The sequence below is a fragment of the Cataglyphis hispanica genome, chromosome 2, assembly GCF_021464435.1.
Source record: "Cataglyphis hispanica isolate Lineage 1 chromosome 2, ULB_Chis1_1.0, whole genome shotgun sequence".
Classification (NCBI taxonomy): Eukaryota; Metazoa; Arthropoda; class Insecta; order Hymenoptera; family Formicidae; genus Cataglyphis; species Cataglyphis hispanica.
The window spans coordinates 9,384,625-9,402,284 of record NC_065955.1 but is presented as its reverse complement, the minus strand read 5'-3'; the positions used below and the strand labels follow the sequence as shown (position 1 = coordinate 9,402,284).

The 17,660-nt window shown below is 35.1% G+C and overlaps 1 protein-coding gene across 1 annotated transcript in view; it reads left to right on the top strand.

Annotated features, from left to right (window-relative positions):
* Positions 1-17,368, top strand: part of LOC126855714 (monocarboxylate transporter 4-like) — a 68,252-nt gene extending 50,884 nt beyond the window's left edge. Inside the window, exons 6-11 of the mRNA XM_050603582.1 lie at positions 2,410-2,578; positions 3,499-3,663; positions 9,434-9,716; positions 10,262-10,436; positions 11,017-11,223; positions 12,697-17,368. Of these exons, the coding sequence (XP_050459539.1) occupies positions 2,410-2,578; positions 3,499-3,663; positions 9,434-9,716; positions 10,262-10,436; positions 11,017-11,223; positions 12,697-13,133 (1,436 nt within the window). The 3' untranslated portion in view covers positions 13,134-17,368. The remainder of the gene's footprint in view (positions 1-2,409; positions 2,579-3,498; positions 3,664-9,433; positions 9,717-10,261; positions 10,437-11,016; positions 11,224-12,696) is intronic.
* Positions 17,369-17,660: the final 292 nt, after the last annotated feature.

Below are 17,660 nucleotides of genomic sequence, written 5' to 3'. Positions count from 1 at the left end.
TACGGTGACCTTTTTCTTGCCAAGAATTCAATTTTATGCTTAATTAGTCAGCCACTTTACGTTTTAATTGAAACATTTGGATTAAGTTTGTAACGAGCAACCCAAATAAATTTGTTTCTTATTTAATCTACATAGATATTTTATTAATTAAAATAAAATATTTTAATATTTATTTTAATATATTTAATAATAATTTAATCTTATTATTAATTGCTGTTTAATCATGCTGAACTGCTAAATAAATTATAGCATTTTTAATAAACGCGATGGCACTAATTTTTCGTTATACATTTAAAAATATTCCAATGTTGTTTAATAATTAATATGAATGATTGTTTTTTAATTTAAATTATTACTTTTAATGATTTACTTTTAAGTACTTACTTTTTCAACTATTTCAATTGCTATATTAATTTTTTGTATTATTTAAAGTATTATGTATATAAATGTCACATTAATTTTTTGTAACAAATTTACAAATTAAATTAATTTTTTATATTTTTCTGTATATTTCTCCGAAACTTCTCGTTCAAACTATTCACACCGGTCTCAAAACATTTGTCGAACACTCAAAATTTCTAGACCAATAGGCAAATGGACAAGTAGATGGACGGACAGATAAGTTGACAGAATCGAGCGAACAGATGGGGGCTTAACTTTCGCACCGTATAAATGTATTTCATATTCGATTATTCATATCTGCCTCGTTCGAGATCGAAGATACGATTATGCGAGACATTTGCGAACTCCGCTATATGATTTGCGAAGGTGGCACGGTGTATTTATAAAGAGAGAGAGAGAGAGAGAGAGGCGTTTCGCCAAGTAAAAGAGTAAAAAGTGATGCTTTTATAGGATTACAAGAAACGTACGTCGATACGATTGACGTAGTCCCGTCCAATTTTAGCATTACTAGAGAGAGAGAGAGAGAGAGAGAGAGAGAGAGAGAGAGAAGAGAGATCAACCATAGTGCGCTTTGACACGATGCCATTAAATCGCTCGACATTCACATTTCGCGATGCGATGTTTTCTCGCGTTGCACATCTTCCTCAGATGTCAGAATTTTTATCCGCAGCACAGCTGCGACAGGGTGTAGGATTATTACATAAATCTGTATGTGCATCTCCGAGTTACGATCTCAGGAAACCCACGAATTGCCCTGCTCTCTCTCTCTCTCTCCTCGCTATATTTCTTCAATTTTTTTAAATGTATAGATATGTAAATATATGCGAATATGTTAATATACGTTTAAGTTAATTTAGATTTTTTTTAATTGCAGATTTATAAATTATTCATGCAAATAATTAGTTTTTTTTAAATTATTATTCTCTCTTTTTTTTTTTAAACAAGCAATTCAGGCTTTTCGCACATCATCGCTAAATCCGTATAGACAGCAATTTAATGTTCATCAAAGAACATCATCAGTGACTCATGTTATGAAGATTTCCATCGTAATTGCGAAATCTGAGCATTCCTTTGGGAGTAATTACGAAGAGTCGCGCGATAAATCCGTGCAACGATGACTGCGTCGAAAACATGGTATTCCAGAGAACGCGGAGAAACTTTGTGCGCTCTTCTCGTGATGCGTCACGTTGTTGCATGATAACAAGATACAAATAATCAGAGTTAAATAACAACTGTTGCAGGTCGCGTGATACAGTTATCCAATTGTTCAAAGTTTTAAAGATATATTCCGGGTAACGATCTTTTCATCGCGAGACATTTTTCTTGACAATCAGGCTGACATTGTCTGACAAAGAGAAGCAAAACTTTTATTTTTCCGGGAGGTGAAAGAAATATTTCTTGAAAAAAAAAATTACTGTTTTTCAAACCGTACGAAAAACAGCATTTCCTAAAAATATTCACATCTTCGAAGTTTTCCATTATATTAAACGAATTTGAATTTTGCACACAACGTGGTTCCGAGTGTAATAAAAACAAACGCGAATATTGGCAGAAATGAAAAAAAAAAAAAAAACACGTGAAAAATTATTCTCATTCATTTCTGAGAGAGAGAAGGAGAGAATGAGCATCCGAGCTTCGTCGAAATTCAAGAGAAGAACGGATTTCTCGTTAGCGAATACGATGCGAATCAATCAGCAAACTAGCTCGCCACTGCGCTGGTCCAGTATTGCTGGTCCAGAGCAAGAGAAAGAGAGAAAGAGAGAGAGAGAGAGAGAGAGAGAGAGAGAGAGAGAGAGGGAGAGAGGGGACGGGGATGAGAGAGAGCCAAATAAAACGATCGTCGCTTTTGCGGAAGCTGCGTCTAATTGGGGGACCGCGAACATCTCTCTATCCCCACACCCATCCCTATCCTCACCCCCCCCCCAACCCTTCTCGCGTCTTCCCTCGATCCTCGTCGCAGTCGCGCTCTAATGATTGTCCAAAGTGACTATCGGATAAACGTTTCAGTGTGGGCGGGGGCGTTGAGCGCCGCGGTTTCTCGCGGTTCCGCACCCCTGGTCGTCGGTGCGTGTCGTCGTGGCAATACAAGGCTTACGGCGGTGATCGGCGGCCTGGTGCTGGCTTTGGCATCCCTCTTCACCTCCTTCGCCCTCCAGATGCATCAAGTGCTCCTTAGGTGCGTAACGATATTCCGTTATCGAGTGCTTGAGATATGCTTGATAATTGTGGATAGATAAATACAAGAGAGAATGGCGATTTTTTTATTATTAATTTTAAATGCATATTTGAAAGATAAATATAATATTTAAGCACAATTTGCACGTATATATGTGTGTGTGTTTTGTTGAAAATCTATTGTTATTGCCGTGATAAAATTATATTGTTATGATAAAAACGAATAATTACGTCTTTATCATCTTGTCAATTTTTTCGTCACGAATTTTGTTATCAGTTTGAAAAGAAAGGAATGATGTATTCTGCACAAAACCTAGTGTTACGCACCAATTTTTCGTAAAAATATAAAATGTAATAATGAAACTCGTATATGTCGAAGCTTTACAGAACTTTTACAGCGAAAACGAGTAATTGCGTAAATCTTTCTCATTTTAAAATTTTTTTCGGAATTTTTCATGAATTCTATCGCTAGTTTGTGTGAAAAGAAGGGAATTTTGTATTTTACAAAACCTATATTGTTACACAGCAAAAATTTTAGTCGGCATATTAATAGTCGCCGTGAACGAGAAATGTCATTCCATTATATGTAGAGCAATACACAAAGCTACATTTCTGCGGTAATAGTTACTTATTCAGTTTTGCTTTCAAAGTGCAGCTTTCAACATGTTAACGTTTAACAGCGTCCCATTTTTCATTCGAAAAAATCAGGTTAACTAAAAAAAAAAAAGAAAAAAAAGAAAAGAAATCAAGCTCTCTTTCCAAATTTCTTTGAAACGTCAGTGGTGGTGATATAGCTGTGCTCTTTCCGATAAAAATCGTCCCACACAACTTATCCTCGCGCGCAAACTCGACGGATGTGTGCGCGCGTGCATGTGTGTGTGTGTATAAAGTCATACGATTTACTTTTACAAAATGCAACAGTTACGGGCTGGTGCTGGGTACGGGTGCCGGCCTCGTGAGGGAAACCGCCGGTCTGGTATTGGGCAATTACTTCAGAAAACGGCGGGAGTTCGTGGAGATGGTGGTGCAAGCCGGCACCGGCGTGGGAATAGCACTTTTCAGCGTCTTCTACAAGGAAGCCGTCGGGTGAGTTGTTACACGTTATCATGGCTTATCGCGGGAATATATTACACATTAAGCAGTAAATATCCAAGGGATATCACGCGCGTCTCTGTACTCAAGCTGAGCGGGAATGATCCGATCGACCTTCGGATCGTTATTTCTTCCAACGCGCGTGGGCACTCGATACACTTTGAATATCGTTAATTAGCAATGTCACAAAAAATTACAAAGCCTTCGGCATTATTCTCGTTTGAAGAATTTATGAGAATTTATTATCAAACTAGTCACAGTCATTGCACACGATCCATCTTTAATTCGCATCGTTAAATATTTATTTTATGAAAAGGTGTAATGGGATAAAATAAATTATATGTGCATATATATTGTTTTTTAAGTAATATTTTATTATGCTTTTACATTTCTAAACATTTCAATTTTTACTTAAATTTAAATAACATAACGTGTATAATTTTTATCTTGATACGTGATAGTTTTAGTTTGACACTTTAATTGGAATGAATATTTTACAATTGTAAAAAATTTGACATATTGCACTAAAATTAAATAACACGAGTGTGTGTACAATTTTTATGATTCTATTACAGTTAAACTAAAATAAAAATTGTACACATCGTATTATTTAATTTTAATTAAAAAATTCTATTGCTGAAATATATAAAAATGTATGAAACATTTTGAAGAACGAATTGTAGAAATAATTTTACTTTGTTCAAAATTTAGTTTAAACCTAAAATTATCAATACATTTAATATTAAAATATTTTCAAAAGCTGTAGGACTCGATAGTTTGTGGCTGAGACGAATAAATCTGGGAGAAATCTTTAAACTAAACCGATCACAAATACACTGCCACTTTTTGAGGAAACCCTTCGAAAATGATCATTGAAAAGAATTTCGCTGGTAGTAGTTTATTCGCCGAATAACAACGACTCTCGAAACAAATCGGGCACGTCGTGAAGTCGGACGGCCGCGTATAACATACAGGCAGAATGAACTGTTTTCAATGCGTACCACCCTTTTATCGTAGGTTTTCGCGCGACTGCGTGTCCCCGCGTAGCACCGCAATGTCCGCATACGGTTCGCGGTGCGACAGTTTCCGCGTACAAAAACAGCGAGCAGATTCGACGTGAAATAATTGAACATTCTATTCGAATTCAACTCTCTATTTTCCCTTTTGGTCGCGCTCTCTTTTTTATTTATACCTTTCACCGACGTCAGAACAATTTGTTTAATGTTTGTTACGAACGTTTGTTAGTATCGTTGATTTGTTCACTCATCCATGATTGTGTTTGTCAAACTTTTCTAGAATTTTATACATGTCTCTTTATTTTGAAACATTTGCCACGGATTCTATAAGCTATATTTTTAATAATTTATTTCTTTTTAAATAATTTTTTTAATCTTATATAACTATATATAATATATGGTTTACATTAGAATTTTATTTAAGACAATTTTTTAAATTAATTGAAACAAAGTTTTTTTTCGTTATCTAGTTTCCAAAAGAGAGCCTCTAATGTTATTCTTGAAACTTTTAATATTTCATATTAAGAGGTTGAAACATTTGCCACGGATTCTATAAGCTATATTTTTAATAATTTATTTTTTTTAATAATTTTTAATCTTATATAACTATATATAATATATGGTTTACATTAGAATTTTATTTAAGACAATTTTTTAAATTAATTGAAACAAAGTTTTTTTTTCGTTATCTAGTTTCCAAAAGAGAGCCTCTAATATTATTCTTGAAACTTTTAATATTTCATATTAAGAGGTTGAAACATTTGCCACGGATTCTATAAGCTATATTTTTAATAATTTATTTCTTTTTAAATAATTTTTTTAATCTTATATAACTATATATAATATATGGTTTACATTAGAATTTTATTTAAGACAATTTTTTAAATTAATTGAAACAAAGTTTTTTTTCGTTATCTAGTTTCCAAAAGAGAGCCTCTAATGTTATTCTTGAAACTTTTAATATTTCATATTAAGAGGTTGAAAGAGAGAAAAAAAGAAAAAAAGAATGAGAGATGCTTCGATATTAAAATAATGTTCGTTTTTTCTTCTTAAATTATTTTCTTCAATATTTGTGTAATTAAATAAACATCAAACGGTTTTGTACAAAAGGCGGGCGTTTATACGCATTTATTACCTCCCAGAAAACATAAAAGAATAATTTATTTTATGGGACTTATGGAAATTGAATAATATTAAGATGCGTTGTTTGAATTTTTTGTTAACAAGGCAAATCATATTGTGTTTTAATCTTTGCATATGCAAACCTGCATGTAGATAAACGACAGATCGTTGCACATGCGGGTTATTAAACTTAATAGCCGTTGCTATGCGGCAATTTCTGTTAGGTACAAAAGCGTGATCCAATTAGAGATCGGCCTCTTCTGGACCGACGAGCATAATATCGTTTGGTTAGCGGAGTAACCTGTTAAGTCGATACAGCTTACTCAATAACCCAAGTAAGTTTCTCCAGTAGAGAGTCAACGATATCCGCCGTACCACGTTACGTGTTGCAGTATAAGAATTTATGATAGTTTTCAAATAATTGGAGTGGTACGTCGGATATATAGTTGTAAGGAAAATTAAAAAAGGGAGCAATAAAATACGCACGCAATACAAAACTCTCATAAAAAGTCGGTGAAAAAAAATACTTTCTCACATCAGATTTTTTTTCTTATGATCTTACATCATATTCTTTCTTTTTATTCGCGCGAGGCATTAAATTCAAAAATTATACCGGAATTTTTAATGGAATTGTATTGATCTTGAAAACCAGCTAAAAAATTTCTCCCCGAAATAAAATATTTATCTAAATGTCGATAGATTATATAATTTGTGCTTTTGCAATTTTCCCTTGAGCGAAAAGTTTTTTGTTTTTTTTTTCGACACACTGCTCGTTTGTTAATGGATTAATGTTATTGTATCGTTAGTCGCGAACAATCTCCGTGTTTCATCTTGCGTGAGAATCACCGCAATGCGGATACAGTTTACCAGATGTTACGAATTTCTTCTATGATTATGGTAGTGATATCAGATTTGTTCTTTTAAGTGGCATCTCTCTTACATTCTCGCGTTCTTCATTTCCTTTATTTTTCTTTACAAAGAAGTAAACGACACTTCTTTTCGAACTTGAAAAGTGCAACTGCAGAGAAAATACCCATTAAAGTACATTTAAGAAGATTCTTCTTAACGATCAGTTATTCTTGTTTGCTATTCATTGACTAAACCTATCGAATTAAATCAATATGACAAGGATATTTAATACTTGGCAAATATTATTAATGAATTAAATTTAATAAAACTGAAATATATATCATATTATTTATTCAGCATTACGGTTTATGCAATTTATTATGTTCACGTATAAATTATATAAATGAATATAATAATAATTATTTACATAATGTGATCTCTGCAGAGAAGGAGAGAGAAAGAGAGAGAGAAAAAGAGGAGATAAAAGCAGAGAAGAAAAGATATAAATTAATTTCAAATATATATTCGCACATTTACCATTATATAAAATTTATTGCCGCAGAATTGAATATCTTAATTGAATATCTTATTACAAAATACTATCTATCTATAAATTAACGAGAGTAAAAATCTCGGGGGCCCCATATTTTCGCAGTACAATTTAGACTATCGAAAAGAGAGCGAGATGTGGTAAATTTTTTATTCCTTTCCATTATACGGAATACAATGCGAGTCCACGCGTACACGTGGAAAAAAAAACGATATCGTGGCCATATATATATATATATAATTCCGTGATAACGACAAACCCGTGGGCGTCAAAATGTGCCTCCAATTGCGTATGTGCCACGAGTCAGCTTTTTGCCCGATAATTTTCTCTCTCTCTCCCTCTCTCCTTCTTCCCGCTCCCTCCTTCTCTCTCTCTTTTTCTCTCTCTGCTTATCTGTCTCTCTCACACAAACGGACACCATCCAACAAGGCGGTTTCATACACGCGCTATGCGTTATCGAACCGTCATCTCATCTCTGACCTGGGCGCATACGCGATAAACATTTAATGCGCGTAGGGATTCGATAGGGAGCGAATGAGGGAAGGTATACGTCTCGCACAGGTGGAGGAAAATAAATTCAACCTCTCGCGGAGATAACACGGTCGTGTCCGATGATAAAAACGTACGGGTGTACTATGAATAGTCATGAGACGGGGTCTCATTATCCTCACGCCGAGGGATTAAAGCGCAACTTTTGCTCCCTACTGATATGTTGAATACATTCCGGGGAGAACTTGAGGTTTTATTTCTTATTTTATAATTTCTTTATGTGCGTATTCGCCAACATTCCCTCCATGCGCGGCAAATGAGAGGGTTTAAAAAAATTGTTACAACATCGCTCGCGCATTTTTTTCTTAAAAAAAAAAAAAAAAAATATCCAGAAGATATAACGTGTGGTGGTACTTGTTGAAAAATATATATTCACCCCGTATTCTTTAATAACTAGCGAGAATTGATGCTAAAATTATATGGAAATTTAATTATTATATTTTTTTTTCTAGCAGATTAATTTGAGTTAAATGCTAATACGCTTTCTTTTTTAAATTTTCCTTCATTTCTTGATCTCAACTTTATAATTTGCCAGTCGACGATTCATGTTCTATCGTTCATCTTTATGGTCAGGTATAATGTTTTAAAACATTTTGCTTAAGTTTTCATCTCGGTTTAAATAACGGTTTAAATTTTTACTTTATTTGACTAAATATTGAAATGAAAATGAGATTTTCTCACGCAATGTTCAGATTACGCTGTGAAAATATTAAAGATCGTTTGTGAAGCATTAAAACTTAAACAAATCTAATATTTTCTTGTTAAGAGTTTTGCGAAAACGAAAGAGAAACGCGGTGAAAATAAATGTTTCACTCAAATTAAACGTAATATCGCTTGATGATTGCATTTGTGTACACGTGAATTTCGCATAACCGCTTGTAAAAAATGCGGAAACATTGCGTTTCATAGATTGCTGTATCAGCTGTATCAGCGTGTTGTCAAGTGAAAGTCATTCCATTATACAACTTTTATTACAAATTTCGGAAATTGCGTGCATGCGAAAAATAATAATGCATAATATTTGATTTAAAAAATCTACGTGATTGTGTTAAAGTTTATCATCTTATTATCTCCTCGAAGTAATTATAGAAATTTTTGCGAAATTTTTATTCTTTCATAATCTTGTCTCTTCTAAACGTGTAAAAATTCTTTATTTTTATAAAAATATAATTGATGAATTGAGCATCCGCTCTTACATTATATGATCTAATCAATTTAATCTATATCTTCTATTCTTTTATACTATTCTTTTATAGCGTCAGATATTTTTATATCTCGTATATATTATAATAAATGTATTAATATGACTCATTATTGTTATTATAATTAAAAAGAAGATTATTAATGTTTTATAATACATGCATATAATTATTATTTTTATATTATATTTTTTGAATAAATTTTCAAATATCTTTTTGCAAATATTTTTCGACATAATTCGCGAATGAGGATAAATACAACTAACTAAGAGCGACGGAGAAACGTGTCGGGAAGCGAGGGAGAAAATTTTCTCTCAGAAATGCAAATGCGGTGGCTTTAGCCGCGCGATATGAAACGGTAACTAGGGGATGTACTAGGGGCGCACGAACTCCGGATGTCGCACGTAAGAAGCGCCTGCTCAGCTGTGTGATTCAACACGATCTGCGGATAGTCATAATCGCGTCTCCCTTCTTCCCAGGAAGCTGGGCTGGCGGCTGGGGCTTCAATCGGTGACGGGCGCGCTCTCGTTGGCCTTCTTTCTGGGGCTTATATACCGGAGCGCCTCGCTCTATCACCCTCAACGCCGGGCCATATTGCATCTCAAGAGTCAACGCAGCAAACTCAAGGAGAAGAAATCCGCGAACAAGGTGCCGAAGCAGCCCCTGGTCGATCTCAGCCCTCTCGGATCGCGTCCTGTGAGAATGCTCATGCTGGCCGCCGGCGCCGCTGCTTTCGGTCTTTACACCCCCGCCTTCTACATCGTAAGTGCACTCTATCTAAAGTGCGATCGAGAGGCAAGGAATCTGTCCTTTCCTACGAGAATATCGATGATCAGCGTAAAGTCACTTACACTTACTTGATGTAATATAAAATTTCACTCGCCATTTATTCGTCTTCTCTTCAAGATTTAAAATTAAAAAAAAAAAAATATATATATATATATATATATATATATAAATATTCATGCAAAATCCACCAGACTTGATAAGGAAAGAATTTGTTAACATATTTCATATCAAAGGATTAACGACGCAGATTTTCCTCCACATCGCGCGTGTTATTTTGAAGAGAATAATTGCTGGAGACAGTAACGATAGCCGATCGAAGAGGTATTTTACGAGATAGTCGAGTTTCCTAATCCCGCGATCTCTCCCCCGAAGCTAATCTCGGAGAGTTGGACGAGCCAATTTCGATAATCGATACTAGACGCGCGTCATTACCGGCGTTATTGTAGCGGCGTTATCAGGGCGATTCGATATAGCGCGTTTTCTCGGCGCGAGCTCTTAATGAGAAACATCGCTTACAGGCTCTGCAAGGCTTCCAGGACGGGTTAGAGGCCAGCGCTCTCGTATTGTTGCAGACCTGTCTTGGCTTGGCGGCGGCACTCGGATGCGCGGCCTGGGGGGTGGTCACCGCCAGGCCATCCGCTCAGTGCCTAGTGTCCAGGCAATATCTTTGCCAAGCGGCGCTCATCGGGGTCGGTCAGTAAACTAGTCTCCTCCGTAATCATTTTTGTTTACACGCCAACGGGTTTAACTGCGAAACAAGAGCTGCGAATCGGATGTTGGCGTCTCATCATCTCGCCACTGTAGATCTACTATAAGATTTCGTATTAACGTGTTTTTTTAATTTAACGGAATAAGTATCCTTCTTCCGTAGTGTCTTATTTATGCTTGAGCGTCAACTATGTATACTTTATTTTGATTTGTTTTTCTGAAGAAAATTTCGGAAGGAGAGAAAGATTCTAAAGTTATTTGCGTATTTGGAGTGGATATCTTTGCTGTGAGATCTTGAATTTATCTTGGAATAAATTTTTTTTAAAGCATCGTTCGCGCTATCATTGATAAGAGAAGATCGATTGTTGTCGGCGAATCTGTGTGCGGAACGCCTTTTATAGGGGAAGAATTACGTAAAGGAAAATGCGATGCTGCAAAAATATTATGCTGCATAAATTTTGCTGTGTAAATAGGTGAAGATTGTAGATTCGAGAAACTCCGTCCTTCCCCTCCCTCCCTTTCAAGGAGGCTATCGATCCGAATTACATTTCCTCTTTGCTTAAAGCTGTAGCTCAAGTGGCTCTTGGTAGCGTACAAGGTTATCACGGACTCGTACTGGCCTCCGGGCTTTACGGAGCCTCGCTCGGCGGCGCGCTCTACTCCCTCAAGATGTTGGCCCTCGAGAGGCTGCGAGCGAGACATTTCGCCAGATCATGGGCCCTGGTGCAGGCCGCGGAAGCTCTGCCAATCCTTCTCGGAGTTCCTCTGACTGGTAGGTAAAAATTGTAAGATCCAATTCCCGAAGAGGCATCCTTTGAGCTTTCTTTATTTATTTGAAAATCGCTCAGACTCTTTGCATAGAAATCATCAACTGGGATCTCTCTTTACGAGATGCAAGTTCCTCTCTTATATGTATATTAAAAATTTGCGAAAAAATTTTTAAGAAACTTACTATTCAAAAAGAAGATTAGTTTTATATTACTTTTGTACATACGATGTTTCCACTCAAGTGATGACTGAATATTGTACGATGTAAAAAGATGAAAGAGACATTACATTGCTTACCGTAGCAATGTTTCCATAAAGATTCTTGTCGCACCTGCTCGTTTATTTTATAAAACCTCTACAGGTATTTTTTTTCTTTAAACGCAAATTCTTCAAAGACTCGCAATAGTATTAGAGTTTTAAAGCATCAAGGTGGGCGAAATCCGCTCCACTTGCTCGCTAAATCCGTCCCCTACTAATAGTCTTACGGTCCTTGTGGTTCTTGTGTATGAATTTAATGCCGGCATCCTTAATAATAATGTACGGCGAATGTAATGTTGGAAAATACTGCTTCGTCTACTGCTCCGTGTCGCTGAGAGAATACTCAAGGAAACATGACAACTGTCATATTCAAGCGCTAGTACAACTGTACAAGTTTTGGTCACTTTGAATAGTTTAATGTAGTCGCCGGAATTTCGTGCATCGCTTTTGTTATATTGCAGATTATTTTAAAAGCTTTTGAAATATATAACATCTAAAAGTGTAGAAAATTAAATGGTAAAATTAAATTTGTGAGAGAAGGGAGGGAATTTTGTAATATATTATAAGTTAATTAAAATGTATGACAAATTTTTTTCGTCAATACATTATTTTATCGTAGCTTATGTATGATTTTCAACAATTATGATAGCGAAACATAATTGACCTTACTAATCAAGGATATTGATATTCATTATCAATTTGAAGAATTTAGAGAGAGATAAAACGTGATAAATCTATAATTTGTCAAAAGATTATATTTAAAAATTTTTTTTCAAGGGGTCATATTTAAATGAAACTTAAAAATTATATGGAATCTTATCGCATTTAAAGCTTTTATTTTCAAGATAGATTATTTTCAAAATTAACATTATATAACAGGACAATCTTCAAAATTCATTAATTATCGTATATAAAAAAGCGAGGATGTTGAAACGACAAATCACAACCGTACCTCGCATAAATTCCCTTCGAGATTGCAAAATTATCGCCAGCCTCCTTTTTCCTCTTCTTGATTCAGCATAAAAAAAAAGGTCCAAGCTTTCAGAAAATATCTATCGTGCCATATACATATAAGCGCGGTTCTCTCACTGTCAGCATCCCTAATCATCTTGCCGTTTCCAGGCGCGAAAATAAATGACAAGGAATTTAATCGCACCCCGGTTTTCTCCCATTTTCCCTCCTCCGCCTTCTCCCTCCCCGCTCCCACTTCCTCCTGCAGGTTACATGAACGCCAACAGTCCGCGGGTGGGCTACTACGCGTGCACGTTGAGTTCCTTGTGCGGCGCGGCGCTGCTCTTCCTGGTCGGCTGGGGACGTCAGCCGGCGTCGCCGCTCCTGCCGGGGCCGCGGCTCTCGAGCCTCGGCTACGGGGTCGTGCCGCCGCCGTGCGCGTGCCCGCCGCCGCCGCGGCCCCGGCTGCCCAAGTCGCAGTCCCTCCACGTGCCCCTGGACGTCGTCGAGGACGGCATGCGCGAGCGGGACTACGTCGAGCGGATGCACGAGACCACCGACCACTACTGTCATCCTCAATTCCACGCGCCGTTGCGGCCCAGCAAGAGCGTGCCGGAGGGACTCGGCCATCAGGACCCGTACCGAATCCGGCCGCGACGTCATCGCGATATCACTGTCATAGAGCAGATCACCACCAGCGTGTAGGAGCGAAATGCGTGCGATCGACCACCGCGCGCGCGAGATTATTATTAGGCTAATGGAAATACCCGACAATTTTTTTTTTTGTGGAATCTGAAAAATATGCTCTTTGGAGTTTGTTGTGTCATTGTAGAGATAGTGGTATAATGCTCTCTTTATTGAAATCTAAATTCTATTACGATCTAAGTGGACAGTTATAAGTTGAAAAGAAAAAACAACATTTGTATTGTATTTTTTTAATAATTTATATCGCTCTGTTGCGCTATTGTTTACACTGGTTTTTTTTTTAGTTTGCTCTTTTTATCCTGTGCATTGCGTCGTGTAAATGTAACTTATCGGGCAATTTGGGTTTGCTCTTAAGAAAAAAGAAAATTGTGTATCATTAGTGGTAAAAGCTAGTTCCCAGTTGCAAGCATGAGCGGAAAGTAAAATAGCTATAAGAAAAAAAAAAAAAAGATAATTCGCGCACCGGATATTTATCGGATATTTAGGATCGTGGAATCAAGGAAGAATGATAGTCGATGCTCTCTTTTTAGAGATACATCCCTATACAGTCTTTTCCTACTAAATGCTAAGATATAAGATCGATTATTAAATTATGAATTAGCATAAATAGCATTAATAGCATAAATAAAGTTTGTATTAGTTGATATATCATATATAGATCAAATTGACGCGCGTCAGGGAGGTACTCATTCGTGTTGATACGCTGGTTTGAAATATTACTGCCAGGGAAGTAATTCTGTCCGCCGAGACTAAACGTACGTTCAACAACAGGATACAAGACGGCAGGGCGGATGCGAAAGGAAATTACAGTTTTCAATTAAAAAAAAAAAAAAAAAAAGAAAAAGTTGCTCTTTAAAAAGTCTTCGATGAAATATTATTTTTATTCTTTCTTAAAAAAAAACTTGAACACGGGAAAAATGTAAATAATAATATAATTACAGAGAAGAAAATAGTGCTGGGAGAGAGGAAAAAAATGGCCTCCATTAATTTATAAATATATACTATACCAAGCTTCTATCTAAAATCGTGATAAATTCTGCTTCTATTAGCGTCCACTTTGACGTTGATCCGATTAGCTGATGCGAATGATAATTAGCGCAAGTTATCGACGGACCGATATCTTCCCTATACAGAGTTTCGTGCGAGAAATAGCGTATTCACATACACACACACACACACATATATATATATATATACATATGTGTGTTTGTGTGTGTGTGTACATGTAAGTATAAATTAAGCGATCAAAAGCACACACTCATCGTTAAATTTCCCTATAGATGAAAATATATGTACAGCGCGGAGCTGGTCTCCGGAAGCATCGTCATAGAGATCGTTATGTATTAATAAGGCTAATAATACACGTTTCGTACACCTAAATACACACACACACACACACACACACAACAGACGGACGTTTCGAACGCGAACGATTCCGAGATGAAACCTATTTGAAAGATCCGTGAAAAAGGATCGATGGATATCTATCTCACAAAGTTGTCAACTGTTTTATTTCCTTCAATTAGACAATTGGATTTGCAATTCGCGCTAAGTTCATTTATTTCTGTCTAAGCGTTTCTATCACCTTATTCGGGATTAAGAGGTGCATTTCGAGCAGTCATGCTTCTTATTCTATGTATTATCGCGAAGTGTCGGCTCTATTCCTATCAATTTATAAGACTAATTATAATCTCAAGTCACATTAATCACGATAACGTAATTAGTACCTGACTATTAAGTGCTCTAGGTATGTACCTAATGCAGTGAGTGACGACGTAGCGATGTCACTTCACTTCACTCGTTATTTAATTATTTCTACTTTCTCGTGTGATGTACTTTGTTATCACTACACTATGTCGAAACTAAACATTTACGCATGAGTGCGAATCATACCGTTTCCTTATGCAATTCATAAAAATTGATAAACGTAGAAAGTATCGCAACGGTGTTTGCGGAGATTATAAGAAAGTAGTAAGTAAAATGTAGGCAGGCTATTTAGAGATCTCTGTAGTTGAATTTGTCACGTTTTCCGATACGGTGCAATATCGGAAATATCGCATCTAGTGGCAACGACAGTTGAATTTTATATATAGAGAGAGAGAGTACGATCGGATTATTACTGAGGAATTCTACATATGGAATTTCCTACACAATTTAATAAAATTAATGCGGCGACGGCGATGCCGTATTGATTTAATCTCTGAAAAGTGGAACAATCTTCGATTCATAAGATGAGCAATTTTCAATTCGCGTGTCACATCTCTTGCTCGAAAATTATCAGAGACTCAATCATAATATATTCTTCGGCATTTTCTTCTCAGCTGTACATTCATGTAAAAAAATTGTGATTTTTTTTTTATAAGTTAACTAAATCATATAAGTAAATCATTCTTAGAAAGTTAAAGCAGGGGGATGCATACACGGGGTCAAGATCGAGTTTCAGTCACAATTTGTGCAATCGTTTTCCAATTAAATGAATGAGGAATAAAATCTCTTTCAACCATTTCGCATCTAAATAGCTACAAATTGGTATTAGTAAAATTCTATCGCTATATATGTGATCTTTATCCAATCTAAAAATAATATTGCGCGAATGAAGACGTTATATTTCGTACAGGCTCCTTCATTGACTCCGTAGAGTTTGTTGGAATTTCCAAATGTGTGCTCCTGTTGAAGCGAAAAATAATGTTTTTATATAAATTACATACGTAATTATCGGTGAGCATTGTGCGGCGAATTTGTTAGATCGTAAAAGTTGTAGTTTATAATGTTGCAGAGTCTCTCTTAGTCGCGTTAAAAAAATATTTCTTTCAATCAACATATATAAGGATCAAACGTATAAACGTCACCAATCTTAACGTTCGTTATGAAGACTTTTTTAATATATATACATATATATATATATATACATATATATATACATATTGACTTTTGATGTGATGAATTGTTTGTATACTGCCAATTTTTATAGGATATAATCGAATATTCGATTTTCAATGGTTCAATGCACACAATGAAGAATTTGCTTGAGTACTTTTACCAATCCACCAAAGACGAGATTAATGTTTCATGTTGAGACATTTATAAATAATAAAATATTTTCTCCCAACTCTCTCGAGAATTCTTCACTGAATCAGGATTGTTAACGAATTTATATTAGACAATTAGCTCACCACAGACTGTAAACCGAATCTCGATAGAAACTATGGGTTCGTTTACTCTTCATATATGACTTTGCAATTATGTACAGTTCTCATTTTTATATTAATTTTATTTCCTTATTTCTGCTGTAATTAATGAAACACATTATCCTGATTGATAATAGATTTTATAAACGCAAACATGGATGGTCGATTTTTTGCGACCTTTACATGTGTAAATATATATTTTTATGTAACGAAATGCACACATTTAAAGAATTAAAAACAAAAATTAATAGATTACATTCGAGAAATTTAAAATTATAAGAAGATACATTTTTAAATTATTGAAATTAATAAAATCGTAACGGTAATTCGGATATAATATCAAAAAATTACAAATTTATCTATTCATCTATTATAAGACTCTCATAATACATATTTGCACGCATATTATATTATTCAAAATGTTTTTTTTTTTTTATTGTTCCCATTAATACTGCATTACGTGCAACCAATGATACATACGTAGATTGGAATTTGATTGATATTTGTTTCATTTTTAGTTATTGATAAATTTTATCATCTCCGTATTGTTATTAAATATTATAAATTTTCAGTATATTATTTTTGAAAATTACTTGTGTGCGTATCTATGTAAAATATAAATGTACAAAGGGTTAAACGCGTGCCTCGCAATGTTTGAATGGCATTTAAAATTCTTTTAAACATTATACTCGAATTGTTTAATAACAATATTAAATATTCTTAGCGAATCTTTCTAGTTAGAGCGAAATCCGAGCTTGAAGGTATTTGCACAATCATGAAACTGCATTTATAAAGGAAATATCTCAATTCGGAATATCATAATCCCCAAACATTGGAGGAATCTCTGCGATAATTATATTTAATGTTATATAATGTTATGCTTGTCGTCAATCGATTTTTAGAAATCGCGTAAATCCGTTGCCTTGTAAATATACCTAAGCAAGGTTCCCCTATTGCCCTACCCCATGTTGAACATTTTGTAAAGTTTTATAAATAGTTCTACGTAGTTAAACACAGCTGGACCAATAAAACATATATCCGATTGTATGTGTTACGATTAATCCCGTTCTCTATTGCCCTCCTTGGCAACTGTAATATCCAAATTTCTTATATTATCACAGATGTAATGTTATTATCTATATTTAAATATTTAGATAGAGCAATTATTAACAGTTAAAATAAAAGTTTTTTACATAGTAATAATGCAGCATATTTAATTTTTAATGTAGTTAAATTAATATATATTTCAAACATTACTTCTGCTGAGCCAAATAAATTATTTGTATACATATCTTTTTTACATATTAATTATATGCTTGATATGATTGATAACATACAT